This window comes from Pelodiscus sinensis, chromosome 2 (assembly GCF_049634645.1).
Source record: "Pelodiscus sinensis isolate JC-2024 chromosome 2, ASM4963464v1, whole genome shotgun sequence".
In the NCBI taxonomy this organism is placed as follows: Eukaryota; Metazoa; Chordata; order Testudines; family Trionychidae; genus Pelodiscus; species Pelodiscus sinensis.
The window spans coordinates 45,634,890-45,655,710 of NC_134712.1; the positions used below are offsets into that span (position 1 = coordinate 45,634,890).

General features: G+C 43.9%; 1 protein-coding gene across 3 annotated transcripts in view; it reads right to left on the reverse strand.

Annotated features, from left to right (window-relative positions):
* The window catches only part of WWP1 (WW domain containing E3 ubiquitin protein ligase 1), a 162,124-nt gene that overhangs the window by 87,105 nt on the left and 54,198 nt on the right, over positions 1-20,821 (reverse strand). For 2 of the 3 annotated variants that reach the window (XM_006112979.4, XM_075920431.1), the window contains exons 5-7: positions 16,684-16,821; positions 16,525-16,591; positions 6,095-6,276 (exon numbers count right to left, since the gene is read on the reverse strand). In XM_006112979.4, coding sequence (XP_006113041.1) covers positions 6,095-6,276; positions 16,525-16,591; positions 16,684-16,821 — 387 coding nt within the window. The remainder of the gene's footprint in view (positions 1-6,094; positions 6,277-16,524; positions 16,592-16,683; positions 16,822-20,821) is intronic. The other variant, XM_014581648.3, reaches the window with a different exon arrangement.

Consider the following 20,821-nt stretch of genomic DNA (forward strand, 5'->3'; position numbering starts at 1 on the left):
CTCTCCATGAGGTCAAGGTACTTCCACTCCTTGTCACAGAGCGTGGTTCTGGAAGTATTCTGTTTCCCCTTTTGATTAACTGCATCCACCACAAGGGAATTTGGTGATGGATGTGAGAACAAGAAGTTAGCACCCTGTGGTGCTGTACAATTTTAACAGTCTGACCTCTCTGGAGCTGTAGCTGGTATCTGACAGATTGCTTTGGCAGGGTCCATAAGCGCTGGGTCCACTGGTAATGCTAGCTTAGCAAATGGGGAAGTATGTAAGATTCTAGTTAATTTGTGCTAGGTTTCAGGGAGGCTCATTAAGGAGACTTTCAGCACATCAGCAACCCTCTTACATTTCTTGAAGCAATTTAAAGTCATCTCCCATTGTGGATGGAGGAGGCATCAGCGTGTCTTCAGGCCAAAGATTATCTGTGTGGGGGTGGTGGTGAAGAGACAGATTTTCCTCATCACTAGATCATGGTTCATCCTCCTCTTAGCATGCAGACCAGTCAAGGGAGGTAATTGTGTGTCCCTTGATGGTGCCGAGGGAGGCACCTGAAGTTGTATCTGCTGTGGCTTCTGGGCTCTATAGAGTGCCCAGGGATCCTAGCAAGGCCAGCTAGCTGGCAGTGGTACTCAAGGTGGTAGCCACTGGGGTGGCTACCACTGAGGTGGTGTCAGCAGCTGAGGCCGCTTTGGCGAATGCCTCAGTGTACGGGTACCAATCAACAGTTCCTCATCTTTGGTGCTAGACAACAGCAGTGCCGATCCTGCAGGGGAAGAGAGAGTGAATCTACTATACTTAGGTATGCCATTGATGCTGTACAGTGGGGTTGATGGTACCGATGTTACTCGCAGCTCTTTAGCCACAAAGTGCTGCGGAGCCTGGCGCACTGGTGCCAAAGGTGGTGCCAAGGGTAGTACCGGCACTACTTGCTGTGTGTTTTCTTTTTCGGTGCCAGAGGCAGCATGGGTGCCAAATCAGCAAAGGTGCTGATGGCACTGAGTGGGACCTTGGCTTCTTCAGTGCTGACATCGCCTCTGAGGATACAGACTTAGCTTTTGCCTTCATTGGTACCGATGTTGAGTTGGATGGTGCTGGCAGAGCCGACTTCGATCTGTTTTTCAGGTGCCTTGGAACCCATCTTGTTAAGGTCCTTAGACTCTCGGGAGCCCTCGGTGCCTGACTGTCCCAGTACCTTCCTGTCCAGTACTTTGGTCAAGGTTGTCGCAGGGGATATTTTTGTGTTTGACCCTGTTTTTCTGAGGGGGAATCACCTCTGTTTGACAAATGATGTCTCTTCCTCAGTTGCTGGTCAGAGAAGAGTCTGAGGGAACAACCTTCTCAGACACGGCTGCCAGCGAGGGCTGCCAAGGTAGAGTCGACTGCTCCAAATCTGAAGCTGGGCATGCAGTATTTTCAAGAGAGAAGATTCAATTGCAACTCTCTGGCTTTCCACATGCAGACCATTAGCTGCTTGCAGTGCTGGCACTGGGCAGTAGCATGGGCCTGTCCCAGGCATCAAACACACTGTGAATGCCCAAGAGAGACAAGGTTTGAAAGCCTGCAAGACAGGCAGTGTTTGAAGCCTAGGGAACCAGCTATTCCAGGAAGGAAAAATTGGTCCAAGAAAAAAAAAACAAAGGCCTTAACAATAAAGAGGGGAAAAAAATTACAACAACTATTTCACTATTAAACTACAAAAAAACTATGCTAATAACTACATTAACTATGACTAAAACTAGCAAGTTATGAAAAATTTTTGAAGTACAGCTCCCAGTTCCATCCGAAGACAGTGGCAGAAAAGAAATTGAAGGGACGGTTGGCTGCGCATGAAGAGTAACAGCACCACACGTGCCACCTGCTCCTCACACACAGCCTACTGAGGGCACTACTACCTAAAATCTCTGACTAAAGGCACAATGGCACCCCAAACACCTAAGACAGAGCGCCAACAGCGACATTCCTTGAAGAAGTTATTACATTATGTAACAAAGAATTTACCAGCAGTACATATGCACAAGGGAACACAACTAAGATTAAGCTATAAAGAGAGTCATTGCTAGCCCATACGTAAAGCATGGATAGAGAAACGAGGGGCAGAGGTTGCTTTTGGAACACTTTTATTCTACTGCACTGTCCCACCATTTACAACATTCAAGTAGTCACTGGCTCTGCAAAATAACTACATTCCCCCTCCTTGGACAGGAGTGAGAAGAGGGCTTCAATCCTCTCAATGCACCAGGCAGGATGCCTACACTGCAGTGCTGAGGTACATCTCCTGCAAAGGTATAGTCAAGGCATAATTTTTCCTTGGCACAATGGGAGAACAGTGAAGGGGACCATGCCCAGGGAAGTCAATCTCCCTTTTAGGGTGATCCAAAGGCAGTACAATGAGCTGTCCCTAATAGAGGGCTTTTTATAATGCCATAATTGAGCTAGAAATCAGGAAAGGAACTGATGTCACATGATACAATTATTTATATACAGTAGAGTCCTGATTATCTGACTAAACGGGACCGAGGGGTGGTCGGATTACCGAAAATTTCGGCTAAAACGGAAACTGGTATGAAATCAGGTTTATTACTTATTATTCTACAGAACAAGTAACATAATAGAGTACAGAACATTTAGTATGAAGTATGGCAAAACGCTAAAGCTATTGTTTAAAAAAATTAGTGATTGAAGTTTGTTTCCCAGCTTTGTTTCTCTTCCTTGCGGCGAGGTCGCACCAGCGTCTCAATAACATAACATCACTAGCAGTTACCTTCCCTTGTTGTTCAACATAAGCCAGTGCCACCTCGAGAGCCTTGACCCCCTTCGCTATGACTAATTCTCTCCATTTTGTCATTGTCATTTGTATCTTCATCTTCATTGTCATCGTCATCCCGATTCACCAGAGTTATTATGTCGCAGTCAGTCTGTTCTTGTTGCTCGTCTTTCTCCATCCATTCCTGAATATCATCATCATTCACCTTCTCACAGCCTGGAATTCATTGTAACAAAGGCAGCAGGTCATCACAATTTTCTTGCACCATTTCTTGTGTGTTTTCGTCTTCCGAAAGTAACTTTCTCCATGATCTTGCCAGAGTTTGCATTTCAATCTGTTCCCATGATTGTGCGATCCAATAAACAACATCTTTTAAGTTCACTGTCCTTAGCTTATCTAGCATACCATTTCTATCGTCTATCACCTCAATGAGAGTAGTTAAAAGCTTATGACGATATTTTTTCTTTAACACTTCAAGCACATCCTGGTCCACAGGCTGACACAACGAGGTGATATTAGGAGGAAGAAAAATCACTCTAATGTCCCCTCTGATCAGTTCATCCTCCCGAGGCTGAGATGGCTCATTATCAATGACAAGAATTGCTTTTCTTGGTAGGTTTAGTGAATTCAAAAATTGTTCTACTGAAGGAAGAAATGCATTGAAAAACCAGCCTCGGGAAATTCCTGAATCCATCCATGCATTCCTATGATTCTTGTATGAAACTGGTAGAGCAGTAGGTGCTATGTTTTTGAAAGCTCGTGGGTTTTTTGCCTTTCCAATAAATGTGAGTCTTAGTTTGTGGTTACCAGTAGCGTTACTACAGGCTAGAATCGTCACTCTTTCTTTACTTCATTTATACCCAGGAGCTGAAGCTTCAGCCCAGGAAGCTAGAGTTTTTGAAGGCAGCATTTTATAGTTTAAGCCTGTCTCATCATAGTTATATATCTGCTCACCCGATAACCCCTCATTTTCGGTAAGACAATGACAATTTGCTTTAAATTTCAGAAACCCTTCCCGATTTGCCGATAATTTTTCGCCACATATACTGAGCTGCCTTAATCTGTATTTTTTTTCCAGCGATCAAGCCAGCCTACACTAGCCATGAAATCAGGTTCCTCTTCATTAAATTCCTTTTGGAAACTCAGAGCTTTCTCTTGAAGAATCAGGCCTGTGATAGGCATGCCCTTATCCCTTTGCTGTGTGAACCATAAGAACAAAGCTTCACTCACTTTCTCCATATTCACATTTTTTCATTGTTTTTCTGTCCTTCAGTCCTGAACTTGAGGGTCAATCAGAACACCACTTTTCTAACTCACTTCTTTTCCTCTTCCAGTCACCAACTGTAACTCGCCCCACACTGAGTTCAGATGCAATTTTTAGCATGGACTCACCTTTGTCTATTCTCATTAACGCTTCAAGTTTTTGTTAATGGAAAGAACAACTTTTTTTCTCTTTTCACATGCCATGTTATTCAAACAAAATTTTATTACAGTAAGAGGAACATGCAGTTGGAAAAATGAAACACAATTACAGCAAAAACATAAATCACTGGCACGGAGGAACAAACAAAGCTACGGCCATGATGGCATGTGATGCATGGACACGTAAACAGCACACTGAATGGCTATGTCGGATAAACCAGAAGGTCAGATAAGCGAAGGTCGGATAATCCAGACTCTACTGTATCCTAATATTAACCATTTGGATCTGCAAAGACACATGTATATAGCTGCAATGATCACAAATATTCTAATGGTTATGAGCTCACAGCTGCTGAGGTACATGCTGCACAAGAGAATTAGATCTGTAAAATTCAAAACAGATGCATGGTCTACCTTTCAGAATGTGCCAATTTTTTAAATTATGTTTTCATTAAAACTAGCCGAACTAAAGAGGAAATGCAACCCGCACAAAAACAGGTAAATGGTATAGAAAAGGGGAGTTAGATCAAGTAAAATAACTGGGACAGATGTTCGGCTGGTGTCAATCAGCAGAGCTCCACAACAGAACTATGAAAGTTCATGTCACTGGAAATCTCTCAGTGGGTTTAAAAATGACAATTTTTGAAGAATCCCAATACTGTCTAAGAGTGCTAAAATGTTACCTTTTAAATTGTAATAACACTTGTAATTAATTTTATACCACAACTGATAGGGATCTCAGGGTATGTCTACACTACCCCGCTAGTTCGAACTAGCGGGGTAATGTATGCATACCGCACTTGCTAATGAAGCCCGGGATTTGAATTTCCCGGGCTTCATTAGCATAAGCGGGGAGCCGCCATTTTTAAATCCCCGCTGCTTCGAACCCCGTGTAGCGCGGCTACACGGGGCTCGAACTAGGTAGTTCGGACTAGGGTCCTATTCCGAACTACCGGTACTCCTCGTGAAACGAGGTGTACCGGTAGTTCGGAATAGGCACCCTAGTCCGAACTACCTAGTTCGAGCCCCGTGTAGCCGCGCTACACGGGGTTCGAAGCAGCGGGGATTTAAAAATGGCGGCTCCCCGCTTATGCTAATGAAGCCCGGGAAATTCAAATCCCGGGCTTCATTAGCAAGTGCGGTATGCATACATTACCCCGCTAGTTCGAACTAGCGGGGTAGTGTAGACATACCCTCAGTTGTATGCCTTGCAACAATAGCCAGTATAAAATTTCCATTGAAAAAAATCAGAAGTGAAATTCAACCGTCTCTCTTTAGAAATAATTTATACTTTTAAAATTATCCTGATCTGAGAATTCTAGAAAAAAAATGTCCTAGAGCACATTCATTACCTGAATTATATACCACTTGGAAAAAAGATTTACCATAAATGCTGAACTGCAGTGATACAAGTAGACGCTGTTAGAGAAATTTAAAGCCTTCATAAATTTGTTACATATTTTCTGTCTTTGCCTTTGCAGATTTTTGTTGGAAAATACTTTTTGAAAGGAAATGTACCTCCATTACAAGAAATCCTCTTGCTGTCACTCACCTCCACTAGAATAGCATTTTTTAAGGGAGTCAGCAAAGGAAGTCCGATTCCTTCTTCTAGACAACCTGTGCTATGATTCAGTGGTCTGATTCAGATGGAGGCTTTACTTAATGACAGATATCTCTTATGAAAAAATAAAATAGATAAACTATTGTCCTCCAAACCGACGAGTTCAGGAATGAATCAAGGAGTGGAGAAATTCTTTGTTATAAATATATACCTTAGAAGTGAAATTAGGATTACAGGTTTTATCTCAGATCTATGTAGAAAAAGGCAAATAAACAATCAGAAGTTGAACTATGTGATTTTAATTAAATAGAAAATCCTTGTTGAATAGTGTTTCACAACATACTCATTCTTACCAGTGCTGTTGGCAGGCTCGGTTGTAAGTGGTTTTGGTACCGGTGTACTTTTGGGTCTCGCTGGAACATAAGAAGGAGATGAAGTGCTGTCTCCATTAACAACATGTATACAAAATGCATTCTGTACTGCAGAGTTTGAAGGTGCTTGATTGTCTATCCCATTAGACACGTCACAGGCAGATCTTGGCAAAATAAAGAGGATTTTGATTAATACAACAGTATGTTAAAGCTAGATATCGAAAACAAAAAAATCTACACTGAAACACCCTGAATAAACCAAAAAAAACCTCAGAGGCAAGTTTTTAATATTTTTCCGTTGGTGAATGTAGGTAACAATTCATATATGTACAGCTAAACCAATTATAGAGGTGGCGTGGGGCTTATTTTTGTGATTTTAACTCAGATATTTATCAACTGAACTTCTAAGTTCCATTTATTTCCCACCATATGGTATTACAACTGAGTTGAGCAGGCTAGTTTGGCTACTACAATTCCCAAAAACGGCCTCAGATACTTCTCTAAAGAGAACCCTATCCCATCAGATGGGGTTCTTTCCTCTTTAGGTGTGATGAATATCTGGTTATGTCAGTCACATCTCTAGAAATTACTTCAGAGTAGTTACCATCTAACAAATGAAGTAGATAAGATTTCTCTTAGTGAAAGGAAAATAAACATTGAAGGTGCATCCAAGAAAAACACTGCATGTTGAGGTGCTACTCCACTCTTCCCTACACCTAAATATTGTTTTAGTCTTTTCCAGGCAAGGGACAAATGGCAGTCACAGAGGTCACCTTCATGCATGCTCCACTGAAGCAGAAATCAAGCAGATGAGGGAGCTGGCCAAAATGCTGGGTTGGAGGTGCTTGATTATCCTGTTTCCCTATTAAAGTTAAGACGAAAAACCCAGTATGTCTGTGATGTCACAGACCAAGGTCACAGAAAAGTAGGATTAGGAGAGACTAGTTAAACTGTAATTTGTTATAAAACAGCATCATCAATTCACTTGAGTTACTGCTAAACCAAGCAACAACAGACTCAGCTTTTGGTTTTGGTTACTTTTTGTTCCAATCTAAAAATCACATTTGGTTTTGCTGACATCTACAGAATACAGCTAAACCAAGACCTAAATAATTGGTTTGGTTTCAAATAGTAAAGTTAAGCTGTATTTATTTTTCAGTAAAGAGTTTTGTAATCAGAATGATATTTTTAAAATTATCTTATAAAAACTGAAGTGTCCTATTTGTGTTTTTAGCTATTTTCAGTTTTAATATAAGGAAAATTTAACACAACAACAAGGCAGGTCCAAGTACAAAAGCTGCATCAGGACCAAACAAATTGTCTTAAGACAAGGGAATACTGCTGTTTCAAAGACCAAATATCCAAAAAAATCAGGAGAGAGGCATGTGAAGATCTTCAAAGAGGGGAAGCTTACTTCCCTTGTGTAGTAACTAGAGTTCTTCGACATGTGTCTCCATGGTAGCTCCTTAGGTGTGTCAGTGCTGCTGTGCACACGGCCTGGAGATCTTTGCTAGCAGTCTCCCGGTGCATGTTGCGCTATTGTGCAATTGCCCCAATTGACAATTAGGCATGCATCGGCACCCATTCCCTCCGTTCCTTCTCTACACCGGACTGTTAGCCCAGAGCAGAGGGAAGGAGGGTTAGTGTGGAGCACCCACAGGGACACATTTCAAAGAACTCCAGTTACTGAACAAGGTGAGTAACCATCTCCTCTTTGAGGGTCCCCACGGGTGCTCCACTTAGGTGACTACACAGCAGTATTGCTGCTTGGCAGTGGGTGCTCTGTGATGCAGGACTGAATGTTGAACAGTATGGTATGTACAAATCTAGTGTCTGAGTCCTGAAAGGACTGAATAGCATAATGTTGTGCAAAAGTATTGGCCGAGGCCCATGTTGTAGCTCTGCAAATGTCGTCTATTGGAAGACCCTTGAGGAATGCCGTGATGGTAGATACTACTCTTGTGGAGCACGCCCGAATAGCTGCTGGCAGCTGACTGTTTTTCTGCGAATAAGCCAACTGTATGCATATAGAAATCCATTTGGATATTCATTGTTTGGAGATAGGTAGACCTCTGGACCTGTCCACGCAAGACACAAATAGTCTGGGTGTTCTTCAGAAGTCTTTTGTGCGTTCCAGGTAAAAGGCTAACACTCTACCTACATCCAGCATGTGCAGCGCTGCCTGGTTGCTGTCCTCATGTGGTTTTGGGACTAACACAGGTAGGTGTATTTGTTCGTTACAATGGAACGAGGTAGATATCTTGGGGAGGAATTTCGGGTGGGTTCTTATGACAACCTTGTCCTTGTGGAATACATTGTACAGTGGATCCGCCATGAGAGCCGCTATTTATCCTACTCTCCTGGCCAATGTTATTGTCATGAGAAAGGCTACTTTCATCGATAAGTGGAATAGTGAGCAAGTTGTGAGCAGTTCGAAAGGTCGTCTCATGATTGACTCGAACACAAGGTTCAGATCCCATGATCTGGGTAGATCTCGGTGGGTAGAGATTCCGTAGTCCTTTCCAGAATCTCTTAACGCAAGGGTGGAAGAACACGGAGTACCCTTGTACGGCTGGGTGAATGACTGATATAGCTGCTAAATGCACAGTGACAGAACTACAGTAAAACTCCAGTTGTCCGGCATCCAATGGTCTGGCACCATCTAGAACCCGGAAGTGCTCTGGGCAGCCGGACAATTGGAGCTGCTCTGCCCCCAGCTTCCCCGATTCAGCCACTGCTGAAACTGACCAGTGGCTGACTCGGGAAAGCCGGGGGCAGAGCATCTGGGGTGCTGCCAGGTTGGTCCCGCAGCGCCGAGGGACGCATCCCCCCCACTCCACCCCAGACCTCCTCATAGCACCCCCCCTTCCTATAGTCCGGCATATCTGATAATCTGGCACCCCCTGGGTCCTGAAGGTGCCGGATTATCGGAAGTTTACTGTAATTGATATTCCTGTGTCCTGTAGGTGAAGGATATACTTCAGTACATCTTATATCCCCGCCTTGTGTGGATCCCGTGTGTGAGCTGAATTCCAGGCCACAAATCCGGCCCACTTCTGCAGGTAACTCCCGGGCCTCTTGGAATTAATTAGGATTTCTATGGCCCATTGAGATAGAGTTAGCGTGTTGTGTGTGAGCCAACAAGAATCCAGGCTCATAGGTTCAGTGTATGAATCTCAGGATGTGGTATGCACCTCTTGTCCTGAGTCAACAGAGCTCGTACCGAGGGAAACTTGCACGGCTGATGTGTACTTAGTTGTAATATGGTGGTGTACCAGATTTCTCTAGGCCAGTTGGAGGCTATGCTATGACTCTTGCTGCCTCCTCGTTTGGTCTTCAGTACCATTTTGTGTATTAGAGGTATAGGTGGGAATGCCCCTATACGCTAGAGGGAAATCCCAGTGTACTGCAAACGCATCTCCTAGAGAGCACATGGTCCAATGCCCGCTCTGGGGCAACAGAGGGGGGCACTTGGAGTTGCAATGCATTGCAAACAAGTCTACTACTGGATATACCCATTTCCTGAACAGATTGGTTATGATGTATTTGTTAAAGCGGCGAGGAGTCTGTAGCACCTTATAGACTAACCTAAGTGTTGGAGCATAAGCTTTCGTGGGCAAGGACCAAGGGCAAGGATGTATTTGTTGATTTCCCATTTGTGGTTCCGTGGGAATTGTCTGTTGAGGTTATCCGCTAGGACACTGTCCTTGCCTGGTAAGTGCATTGCAGTAGGTGTGACGTTGGGTATAATATACTATCACCATAGTTTCGTTGCTTCCACACACAGGCTGTGCAATCTTGCTCCCCCTTGTTTATGTAATATGTCGTTACGGCATTGTCTGACATTATCCTCACGTGTTTGTCTCATATGTGTGGAAGTAGCTGAGCACATGCCCTCCTCACTGCTCTAAGTTCCAACACATTGATGTGAAGTCAGGACTCTTCGCATGCCCATTGGAGGCAGAGTTTGGAATGAAGTTCTATGCAAACAGCTGGGCACAGGGATTGTCATGCAGAGCGGATGGTGCTTGGGGTGGTATATGGAGTGTAGCCATGCCTGGAATGGCCTCATATGTAATTGCGCATTGGGGACTACAAACATGGACATGTGCCCTAGTATTTGCAGGCATGTCCGTGCATATAACTCTGCACGGATATGATCAAATCACGCATCCTTGACCACCTGTGGGTCGGCAGTGAGGCTATGCCCAAAATGCAGTCCAACTGTGCATCTATGAACTCCAATGTTTGTGTTGGAATGAGGGTGCACTTCAGGTTCAGTAAGAGCCCAGAGTGTCGAAAAGCTTACTTGTTGATTCCAGTAAGTGTTCCGTGTCACCATAGTTGGATGCCATGATCAGGCAATCATTATGGAAAGATGTTTATTCGTTTTCTTCGCAGGCGTGCTGCTACCATGGACAGGATTTTGGAGAAGACTCTGGGTGCCGTGGACAGTGCAAAGGGAAGCACCCTGTACTGATAGTATAAGTCTTTGATGGTGAACCTGAGGAATCTTCTGTGAGCTGGGTAAATAGATACATGGAAATATTCATCTTTGAGGTTGAGGACAGCTAGCCATGCTCCTTTCTCTAAGGCAGGTATAATCTTTGCCAACATGACCATCTTGAATCATTGGTACCTGACGAACCGGTTGAGCCCCCAGAGATCTAAGATGGGTCTCCACTCCCACCCCAATTTCTTGGTAGTTAGAAAGTACTGGGAGTAAAAATCCCTCCCCCTATAACTGCTGGGTAACTCCTCTGTGGCCCCTAGTTCTAGGAGGCGCTGTACTTTTTCCAGGAGGACCAACTCGTGAGAGGGGTCCTTGAAGAGGGACGGGGTAGGAGGGTAGGTTGGTGGAACTGCGGTGAGCGGTATGCAGTATCTGGTTCGTATTATTTCCAGGACCCATTGGTCCAATGTGATGGTTGTCCATGCCAGGTAGAATGTGGTGAGTCTGTTTCTGAATGTTCATTTGCTTGGATTTTCCTGCCTTGGGAGATCGGGGGCTGTTGTATCCCAGACCAATTCCTCAAATCTGAGTGGATGATTTTTCGGGTTTGTCTCATGTGCCTCTTGTTGTTGTAGGGCCTTTGTTGTTGTATGTACCCTGGCGCTCCAAAGCTTTGGTTGTAGTTATACTGTTTGTATTGTTTTTGCTTGGCTCCAGGCAGTTGTATTCCTAATGTACAGAACATCGTCCTGGAATCCTTTACCGTGTGGAGGGCTGAGTTTGTTGCCTCTGCAAAAACCTTCTCCCTTTTGAATGAAAAGTCCTCGATATTCAATTGAACCACCCTGGCAAACCCCAACAGCTGCAGCCATGACATACGTCTCATTACTACCGCAGATGCCATTGACCTAGCAGCTGTGTCAGCCACATCTAAAGCTGCCTGTAAAGCTGTTCAAGAGATCAGTGAAACTTCTCTGATATTTAATTTGAACTGTTCTCTCAGATCCACTGGTATATACTGAATAAAAGGACTGAATAATTCAAACGTGTTGTGCGAGTATTTTGCTAGTAGAGACACTTAATTTGCAATTCTTAGCTGGAGGGAGACTGATAAGCATGCCTTCTTCCCCATTGTGTCTAGCCTTTTAATCTCTTTCATGACCCGGTGCTCCGGGGTACTGTTGTTGTTGTTGATCCCTCTGGTTAGCTGCTTCGACCACAAGTGACTTCGGGGGCAGGATGAGAGAATAGGAATTCAACCTCAGGGGGGCAACATAATATTTCTTGTCTAACTTTTTCAACGTTGGAGGCACTGATGCCGGGGTCTACCAAACGGCCTTGGCAGGATCCAGCAAGGCTTCGTTCATCAGTAAAGCCATCCTGTTATGTTGAGGTAAACTGAGTATCCTTGTAAGTTCGTGTTTGCTCTGCGTGACTTCATAGAGTTTTATGGCGAGTGTGTCCGCCACCCTCCTGAACAAGTCTTGGAACTTCCTGGAGTTGTATTCTTTCAATGATGACGTGGGGAGACTATTCTTCTGTTGCGGAGTAAGAGGTGTTGGGCAGGATAGAGGAAGCCTGGGTTGCCACCTCTGTAGATGATTCACTGTCATGGTCAGTTTGGTCCCAGCCAGCTCTCTTCCGAATGTTCTTATCAGCTGACTGTGTCTCTGGGACCTGTATATCGTTTTGAAATTGTTGGGTTCTATAAGGTGCCCAAGGATCCTCATTTGGCCATTGTGGTGGGACTGGCAGAGGCATCCACTGTGCCATTGGCCATGTCTTTATTTTCTGGTGCTGCACTCCTGCATGTGGAGGGACTCTGTTCCATTCCTTGGACTATTCGTCCTCCTCCTCACTGAATCTGGCAGATGTTTGTGAGACTGGCATTGAGGAGAATAGAGAATATCTAGAGCGTGGCATTCCATCGGTACCAAACAATGGCGAGCATAGTACCGATGATACTGCAAGTTTTGCCTCAGTTACGAACCTCGGACAGCAACGCTGTGTAGCTCCCTACAGCTGTCTACATCAGTACGATCGGCGCTCAAAGTGTGCCTGTACCAGCAGTACCAAGTGCTTGCTAATACGCAGCTTTTCGCTGCTCTGCAACTTGTTGGTATTCTTGCTGTACTCGGTACCGCATTCTCTGTCGGCACTGCTTTCCTCTGTGGGGAGTTTGAAGCATGTCCCAAAGGATCTGTACTCCCCATGTGAGGGTCAGGTCTTTTCTTTAAGCCGGATCCCTTGTCCCACTGTTGTGAGCTCTGTTTGCTGGTGCTCTTCTCAGGCTCCTTTACTTTTTTGTTATTTCGAGGCTGCAGCTTAGCAGGGGACCGGGAGCATTTTGTGCTCTGCTCCATCTCCTGGTCTCTGGCATGTTCCCGCTGGGAAGTGCTGCTCGTGCCCTCCTCCCCAAGAAGGTTATCTCTGGTGGGAGATGGGGTGAATGAGGCTGAGACTCATCCATGTTGTCTCAAAACAGTAGTCTTCTTTGTAAATCTCTCACCCTCAGAGTGTGGGGCAAGCTTTTGGTAGTGAGGGCAGTGGCTGACCGGATGATCCTGTTCTAAGCAGCTCAGACACCACTCGTGTCTGTCTTCTGCTGCAATTGCTGTTCTACACCCTGTACACCTTTTAAAGTCCAATAGTGCAGGCATGACAGGGTTATATGCCTGTGCTGTCTCACGAGGGAGCAGGACGTGGCTGAAGTGGCCGTGCACTGCTTCGCCCACTTGTCTTTATCTTTTCTTCTTCCTTTTATTAGTTATCCTGTTTTTTGGGGTGGGGTTGTTGTTTCGTGTGGAGTTTTTTTTTTTTTTTAAACTGGTTAAAGTGCAACCGGTTAAAGTGCAACCGATGCCGGCGGCAGTTGAGAAGGAGCTGAGGGAACAGCTGCCGGCTCGTGCCTAACTGTCAATCGGGGCAATTTCACAATAGCGCAGCACATGCCAGTGTCCAGGAGACTGCTAGCAAAGATCACCGGGCTGTGTGCACAGCAGCGCTGACGCACCTAAGTGGAGCACCCACGGGGACACTTGAAGAACCACCTTGGGTAATGTTTTCTGGAAAGGGAGGAAGAAAATTCTAGTCTCCATGATCTAAAAGAAAGCTTGGGAGTATCACTTTTGAATGCTCACACGAATAATATTAATGGCCAAGAGAATCCAGAGGCAAACCTCCATATACAAAAAAGAAGAGTGGTGGGATGGACAGGGAAGAAGAACTTGTGTGCATCCCCAAGATATGCAGCAGCAAAGTGGCAAAACCACACACATGGAAGGAAAGTAGCAGTGTAGGAAAGTAACAGTATAAGGAAAGCGCTGCAAGATATCTGGGTGTTCCAGTAACAATAAAGCTGGTTTTAGTGATGAACTCCTTGCTCCCTTCCTACTGTCATTTGAGGACCAGGTATATCATGATTCTATTGATCTCCTGGCAGCCCTTTTGTTCTCTTACACAAGAAGCAGAGAGATGAAGCTTGTGTATTTCTCTAACACAACCTCAGAGAGCTCTCTCGCTCTCTCTCCTTTGCTTTGAAGACTTGATTCAGCGACAATTCATGCCAATGAGAGTGCTTCCATTGACTTCAATGTGCACTAGATCAGGCCTTGAACATAGCTACAAATTGGACCACCCTGGTCCCGCACCCTCAGGACCTGACTGATCCCAGATCAGGGATATTTCCGGACCAGGGGAGGTTATTTCAGGGCCCCCACCATCATCCCTCTTTTCAGCTCCCTCCCCAGCCCAGCTGAACCCCACATTGGCTCCTGGCACTCCCCTGCAGCCCAACTGAGCCGCACGCCATCTCCCGCAGCCCAGGTGAGCCACGTGCAGGCTTTCTGCCTTCCCCCTCCCCCACCTCCTTTGCAGCCCAGCTGAGCCGTACACAGGCTTCCTGCTCTCTGCATCCCGACTCACTCTCCCCCAAGCCACACACCAGCTCCCCGGTCCCCACCCTCCTGCAGCACTTCCGGGACTCTCTGGTCCTGGAACATCTGCGGTTATGCCAGACCACAGATGTTGCCAGACAAAAGAATCACAGATTTTTGAGGTGCACTGGGTGACCGGGGGCAGGGAAATGGTATAGGAAACACAGGCCCTTTTCTTTCCTCCTCTCTTACAATAGCATTTTACAGGGGGAAGATAAGAGAGGTACAGTGCTTGGCTCTTAGCAGAAGAATATGGCAAAGAGCTCAATCAACTAGGGATGTGATGAAGTATTCATTTAAACTGTTAACCAATGAGCCTGGGCTCATCAGTTAACCTTCACAGTTACATGCAAGCAGCAGGAGAGGAGGAAGAGGAGAAGGCTGGAGCCAGGGCTCCCACAAAGCCGCTCCCCCCCACCCCAGGCGTATAAACGTGTAACTGCTGAAAATTTCAGAGGTTACAGGTTTCCCTCCCCTCCCCCCCCCCCCAAAAAAAAAGCTTTTTAACATTGCTCCAGTCCACACAAAATACCATATTTACTGTTCCTGGTTCAATGAGCTCCAGGGCAGCATTTCACGGATTTCAAGGCAACGTTCAAGGCATTTGATTTGGTCAAATGGTAAACTAAACGATCAAAAGCTTGACCACTTACCTGGAAAACAAGGCACAAGTTACCATACCACCAGAAGAAGAACAGAGATGTAAGCTGAACACGTATATTTGCCTAACCTAAGTTAATCCACATGAACTCAGTGAATCCACACACGAATAAAGTTACTCATTTGAAAATGAGAGATATTCCAGATGACTGGAAAAGGGCAAACACAGTGCCCATCTATAAAAAGGAAAATAAGGACTACCCAGGATACAGATCAGTCAGCTTAATTTCTTACCACGAAAAATAATGGAGCAAATAATTTATAAACATCTAGAAGATAGTAACGTGATAAATAACAGTCAGCATGGATCTCTCAAGAACACAGACAACTGATAGCTTTCACTGACAGGATAACAAGCCTTGTGGATAAGGGGAAAGTGTTAGATGTGCTATACCTAGACTTTAGTAAAGCATCTGATGCAGTCTTGCATGCCCTTCTCATTAATAAACTGGAAAACACAACCTAAATGGGGCTACTATAAGGTGGGTGTATAACTAGTTGCATAACTGTTCCCAGAGAGTAGTTAGTAATGGTTCACAGTCATGCTGGAAGTTGGGGTTCTGCAGGGATTAGTTCTAAGACTAATATTAGTTCAATATTTTCTTCAATGATTTAGATAACGGCATGTAGAGTACACTTATAAAGGTTGCAGATGATGCCAACCTGCAAGTGCTCTGGAGGACAGAATTATCATTCAGAATTATCTGGACAAACTGGAGAAATGGTTTGAGGTAAACAGGATGAAATGCAATAAGGACAAATGCAAAGTACTCTACTTAGGAAGGAACAATCAGTTGCACACATACAAAATGGGAAAGGACGATCTTTATTAAAAAAAAAAGTACCTAAAAGGTGGTTACAAAGAGGAGGAAGAAAAATTATTCTACTTAACCTCTGACAATAGGACAAGAAGCAACTGGGTTTAAATTGCAACAAGGAAGCTATAGGATGGACATTAGGAAAAATTTCATAACTGCCGAGGTGATTAACCAGTAGAATAAATTACCTAGGGACGCTGTACAGTCTCTAATCACTGGAGATTTTTAAAAAGAGATTAAACACCTGTCAGGGATAGTCTACATGGTTCTTAGTCCTGCCATGAGTGCAGGGTACAGGACTTGATGACCTCTTACTGTGTCTTTCAATTCAATGAATGTATGAAATTTATAGCCTTGGTGCTACAATCCTTCCTTACTCTAGCAACACTCCAAACAAAGCCTACAGGAGCATCACCTGCATGAAGACCTGAAGGTCAAAATTTGGTCCTCTGTGCAAAACTCAATTATCTCTTTTTAAATGAAACAGTGACATTATACTTCAAATATTGCAAAAATATATATATATATATATATATATATTCCAACCTGGATGTAGCTCTTGCCAAAATGTCTCTGTTTTCGTGTATAGCATCGCCGTTCTGCTGAATTTCTACTGAACAATCAGAAATACATTAAATAGATTTTTTTTCTCATTTTAAAAGATGAACAAAAACATGTAGTTTTTATTTTACCAATTTAACTTACTGGCTGCTGGTGAACTGAGGTTTGTAAGAGATTCCTGTTCAACAGCCAAACCATCAAGCACAACTGTCAGTTCACCTGTTTGTACCATGCCACTCTTGTTTTCTAAGGAGAGTTTCAATTGTTCTTTCACCCCCTCCACTATAAGGGGAAAAGAGTATATTCAGCATTAAACAGTTTCCCCTACAAAAACATACTAAAATATTTTACAAAGGTTGTACAAAGTAATATTTTATATAAAACATAAAATTCTACATACTTTGTATATACAATGTTTTCTTTCCTACCTGAAGAAAAGGTTATATGAAAAAAAATTTCCAGTGTATACTGCAGATACATCTTCTATTTCTTCGACATGTAAATATTCAGGTTTTGCTAATGATTTTTTTCCATTTAAAAATTTGTACTTTTAAGAACTAGTTTGTGGAATAAAATAAATGATTAAGATTTAATCTAAATAAGACACATTTTTATTATTTTGCTGCTCTCTTTTCCCTCAGAGTAGGGAACCCTAAAATCACGAGTTACATCATCAATGTTTGATTATATACACTCTTTAACATGTAGCGTCTATAAACAGGAGTTTAGCTTTACATATAACTTTTGCTGATATAAGTCACACTATAAAGTTCTAAGACAGGGATAGTCAGCAAACGACATCTGGAATATTGGAAGCATAATGGTACTCTGCTGTTGCAACTTCAGAACACTTGATTACAAGATGAATGGCCTCACTGACTCAATGGCAAAACTCATATTCACTTCAAAAGAGCCAGAATTTCACCCCAAGAATCTCCATGTGTCTCTGCAACTTCAAACTAGGTAGTGGACAGCTAAACATTTGCATGGCTTTATAGAAAATCAAATATTCTAATTAAGGGTGTGAGAGATTTTGAACAACTATGTACCTTGTTAGAGAAGAAACTAAGGCCAGATGCTCAGCTGGTATCAATCAGCAGAGCACCCTCTCAGTGAAGTGACGTCAATTTAAATGATGTCAATTTAAACGAAGGTTATCGGCGCCTAATGCTTAGTGCAAAATAAATGGTTAGATTAGGTAGTTTCTAACACCTGTATACTATTGACTCCATACAAGCTTCGTGCTTCAGATAAATTATTTACTTCAATTTCTCCAAGCTTACTGTTCCCATGGAGCATTTTTGGACTCCTGTGCCAATTTCACAAACCCAGAATGTTTAAAGAAGCTAGATTTTAGACACAGGAAGCTAAAACTATTCGATGCACAAAACCCATGCTCAATTCATGACTAATTTCAAAGACGAATAGGAAGGAGAAAAAAAATGTGGATCAAAGTAGGAATTAAATACAAAACAAAAAAAATTATGAAGACACTGCTAATTTTTTGTCACTAGCATACAGATCCCAGCTCCAAAGATTTAGTAGTAAGAATTAGGGATGTTAAATATCAGTTAATTGAATAGTCGAGTAACCTCATGAATTCTTATCGGTTAGTCAACTATTCTATAGTCACTGGGGGCGGGGCCAGCAACCAGTGTACCTCACTCCCAAGGATCTTGCTGCCACCTTGTGCTGCTGCCTCTGTAGCAGCAGGAGCTGGTCTGTGAGGGGAGCCAGTTTAAAAACCAGACTAGCTGCCTGTCACCCTGTACTTGCCTTGATAGTGGCAGCAGCCCTTGTCTAGGGTGGGTTTGAGCTCCTGGGGCCTGGCACTAGCCGGAATGGAGCTGGGCTGCCTGCCTGCCTGCCCAGCTCATAATACACTTTAAATGCAGAGCCACAGCAGGGCTAATCCCAGACCCGTCGCAAGCCAGGACTGAGCCAGGCTGCTGGCCAACCTGCTAAAAAATTTACTGGCAGAGGAGGGGGAGAGAAATGCATGTAGTCTATAAAATTAACCGATAAGCTTTTGCTTATTGGTTAATCGACAACACTATTACATCCCTAGTAAGAGCATTATTAGCCTAGTTAAAAACAAAAACAAAAAAGCAACCCTGCCCTACATTTGACCCATTTATCAGTCTAAAAAGAATTCCAATTGATCCTAAATATTGAACTCCATGGCTGTGTCTACACTGGCACCCCTTTCCGGAAAAGGGATGCTAATGTAGACTTTGGAATAGGCAAATCCGCGTTTCAAATATTTCAAGTAGGAATAAGAGATCCTCCAGAAAAGGCTTTATTTTCCAGAGAATCACGTCTAGACTTGCGCTTTTCTCCGGCTTCTCTCCAAGCCGGAAAAAAGCGGCAGCCATGTTAATGCAAATGCCGCGGGGGATATTTAAATCCCCCGCGGATTTGCCTATTCCAAAGTGCTACATTAGCATCCCTTTTCCAGAAGGGATGCCAGTGTAGACGTAGCCCATATGAGTGTCAGGCGTATCATAAAAAGGTTTAGCAAAAGTATGGTTCAGAAACTGACATCACTAGTGGGCAATACAGATATTTTTAAAATGCTGGATTTTTCATACAAGATATATTCTACTTTCAATACAAATGACATATACTGCATTAAAAAGTTGAGTCTAAGTAAATTAAGAATAGAAAACACTATTGGAGTATCATGAATACAGCATAACCAAGTATTACAAATCCAGAAAATTTTGACTTGCACTAAAACATATTAAAATTAGAAAACAAACAACTTTAAACTGTTTTTTTAGTGTTTCTGGTCTCAGATTAGCTACATATTTAAAAATAGTTTTCATTGATTCCTCCTTCTCTGTTACAGGGCAGAATTAAGGTTGTTTGAGTCTTAAGTACATTTCAAACCATACTGCAGTCCTTTTGTCTCACAATTTCCCCCTTTTTAATATAAAAATATTGCATACAAATACTAAACAAGAAGCCCAAAGAGATGCTCCCATAAGAAATTTCTAAATTGTTTTAAGATATGTATTATAGAATATTAGAACTGGAAGGGACCTCGAGAGGTCATCAAATCCAGTCCCCTGCCCTCACGGGCACCTAGTACCATTTAGACCATAATCAGCCTTTTTTTTAAAAAAAATTAGCTTCTCTACGTAAAAGTTTGAAAACTGTACAACAGATTGGATCTCCATGGTCCAGCATCCTGGAGGGAGTTTCCCAGGTGAGCTCTGCTAGGTCTGATGATGGACTCCGAGCTCTCCTGGGTCTGCCAGCAGACCCAGCAGAACTCACCTGCCCCCCAGGCCACCATATCCCAGCTCTGCTGCCCCATGGCCACCAGGGCTATGCTTCCCAGGGCACTGGGGTTACCGCAACTCCACTGCCATGGGACCACTGGGACTCCCCTGTCCCGGGGCTTTGTGGTAGCAGGGCTGCTGGGGCTACCGCTGCTCTTGGGAACTGGGACTGCCATGGCTCCAGGGAACCGTGACGCTGGGGATGCCAGAGTTTGGCTTCCCAGGGCTGCTGTGCCTGCTGGGCTTCACTGCCCTGAAAACTGCTGGGTTCTGCTGCCTCAGAACTGTTGGGGATTCCCAGCTCCAGGGCTGCCACAGCTCCACTTCTCAAGGCATCTGGGGGCCACGAGGTAAACCATGGCTCTGCACCTGGTGCCTCCAGGGCTGCTGCAGCTCCAATGTCCTGGGAATGCCGGTGGTCTGCTGTCCTGGGGGCACACGGTCTGCTGTGGGTCTACTGTCCCAGAGCCACTGGGGCTCCACTCCCCAGGTCCACTGTGGCAGCCATGGCTCCGGTGCCCTGAAGCTGCTGCAGCTCCGTTGCCTCAGGGCTGCTGCAGCCAGCCCCGAGGCAGCCCAGCATTCTGGTCCAGCAACATCGATGGACCAAAGATGTTGCTGAACCAGAGAGCCCTGGATGAGAGAGGTCCAACTTGTATTATGTAATTAAGTTAATTTGGGACAAAAAAATCTAATGTGCTAAATTACTTAAAGAATACCTTTTTAAAATAATTGTAACTCAATTATGGATTTACTTGAATTTTCTGAGCTTAGAGAATGCACTAAATTTTGGGGGAGGATGCGCTGTATATTTAATACATAAACAAGGTTAAATCTGTGCTTAAAGTGCAATCAGAAAACCTGTTTAATTACCAGGCCATGACTGACATCTTTATAATACTAATGAAGAAATTCCACTTAGAGTTGCACGCCCCTCTGGATGTCTTGTAATAAACAAGATATATAAAGAAAACGTCATTTACACTCTCATTTTC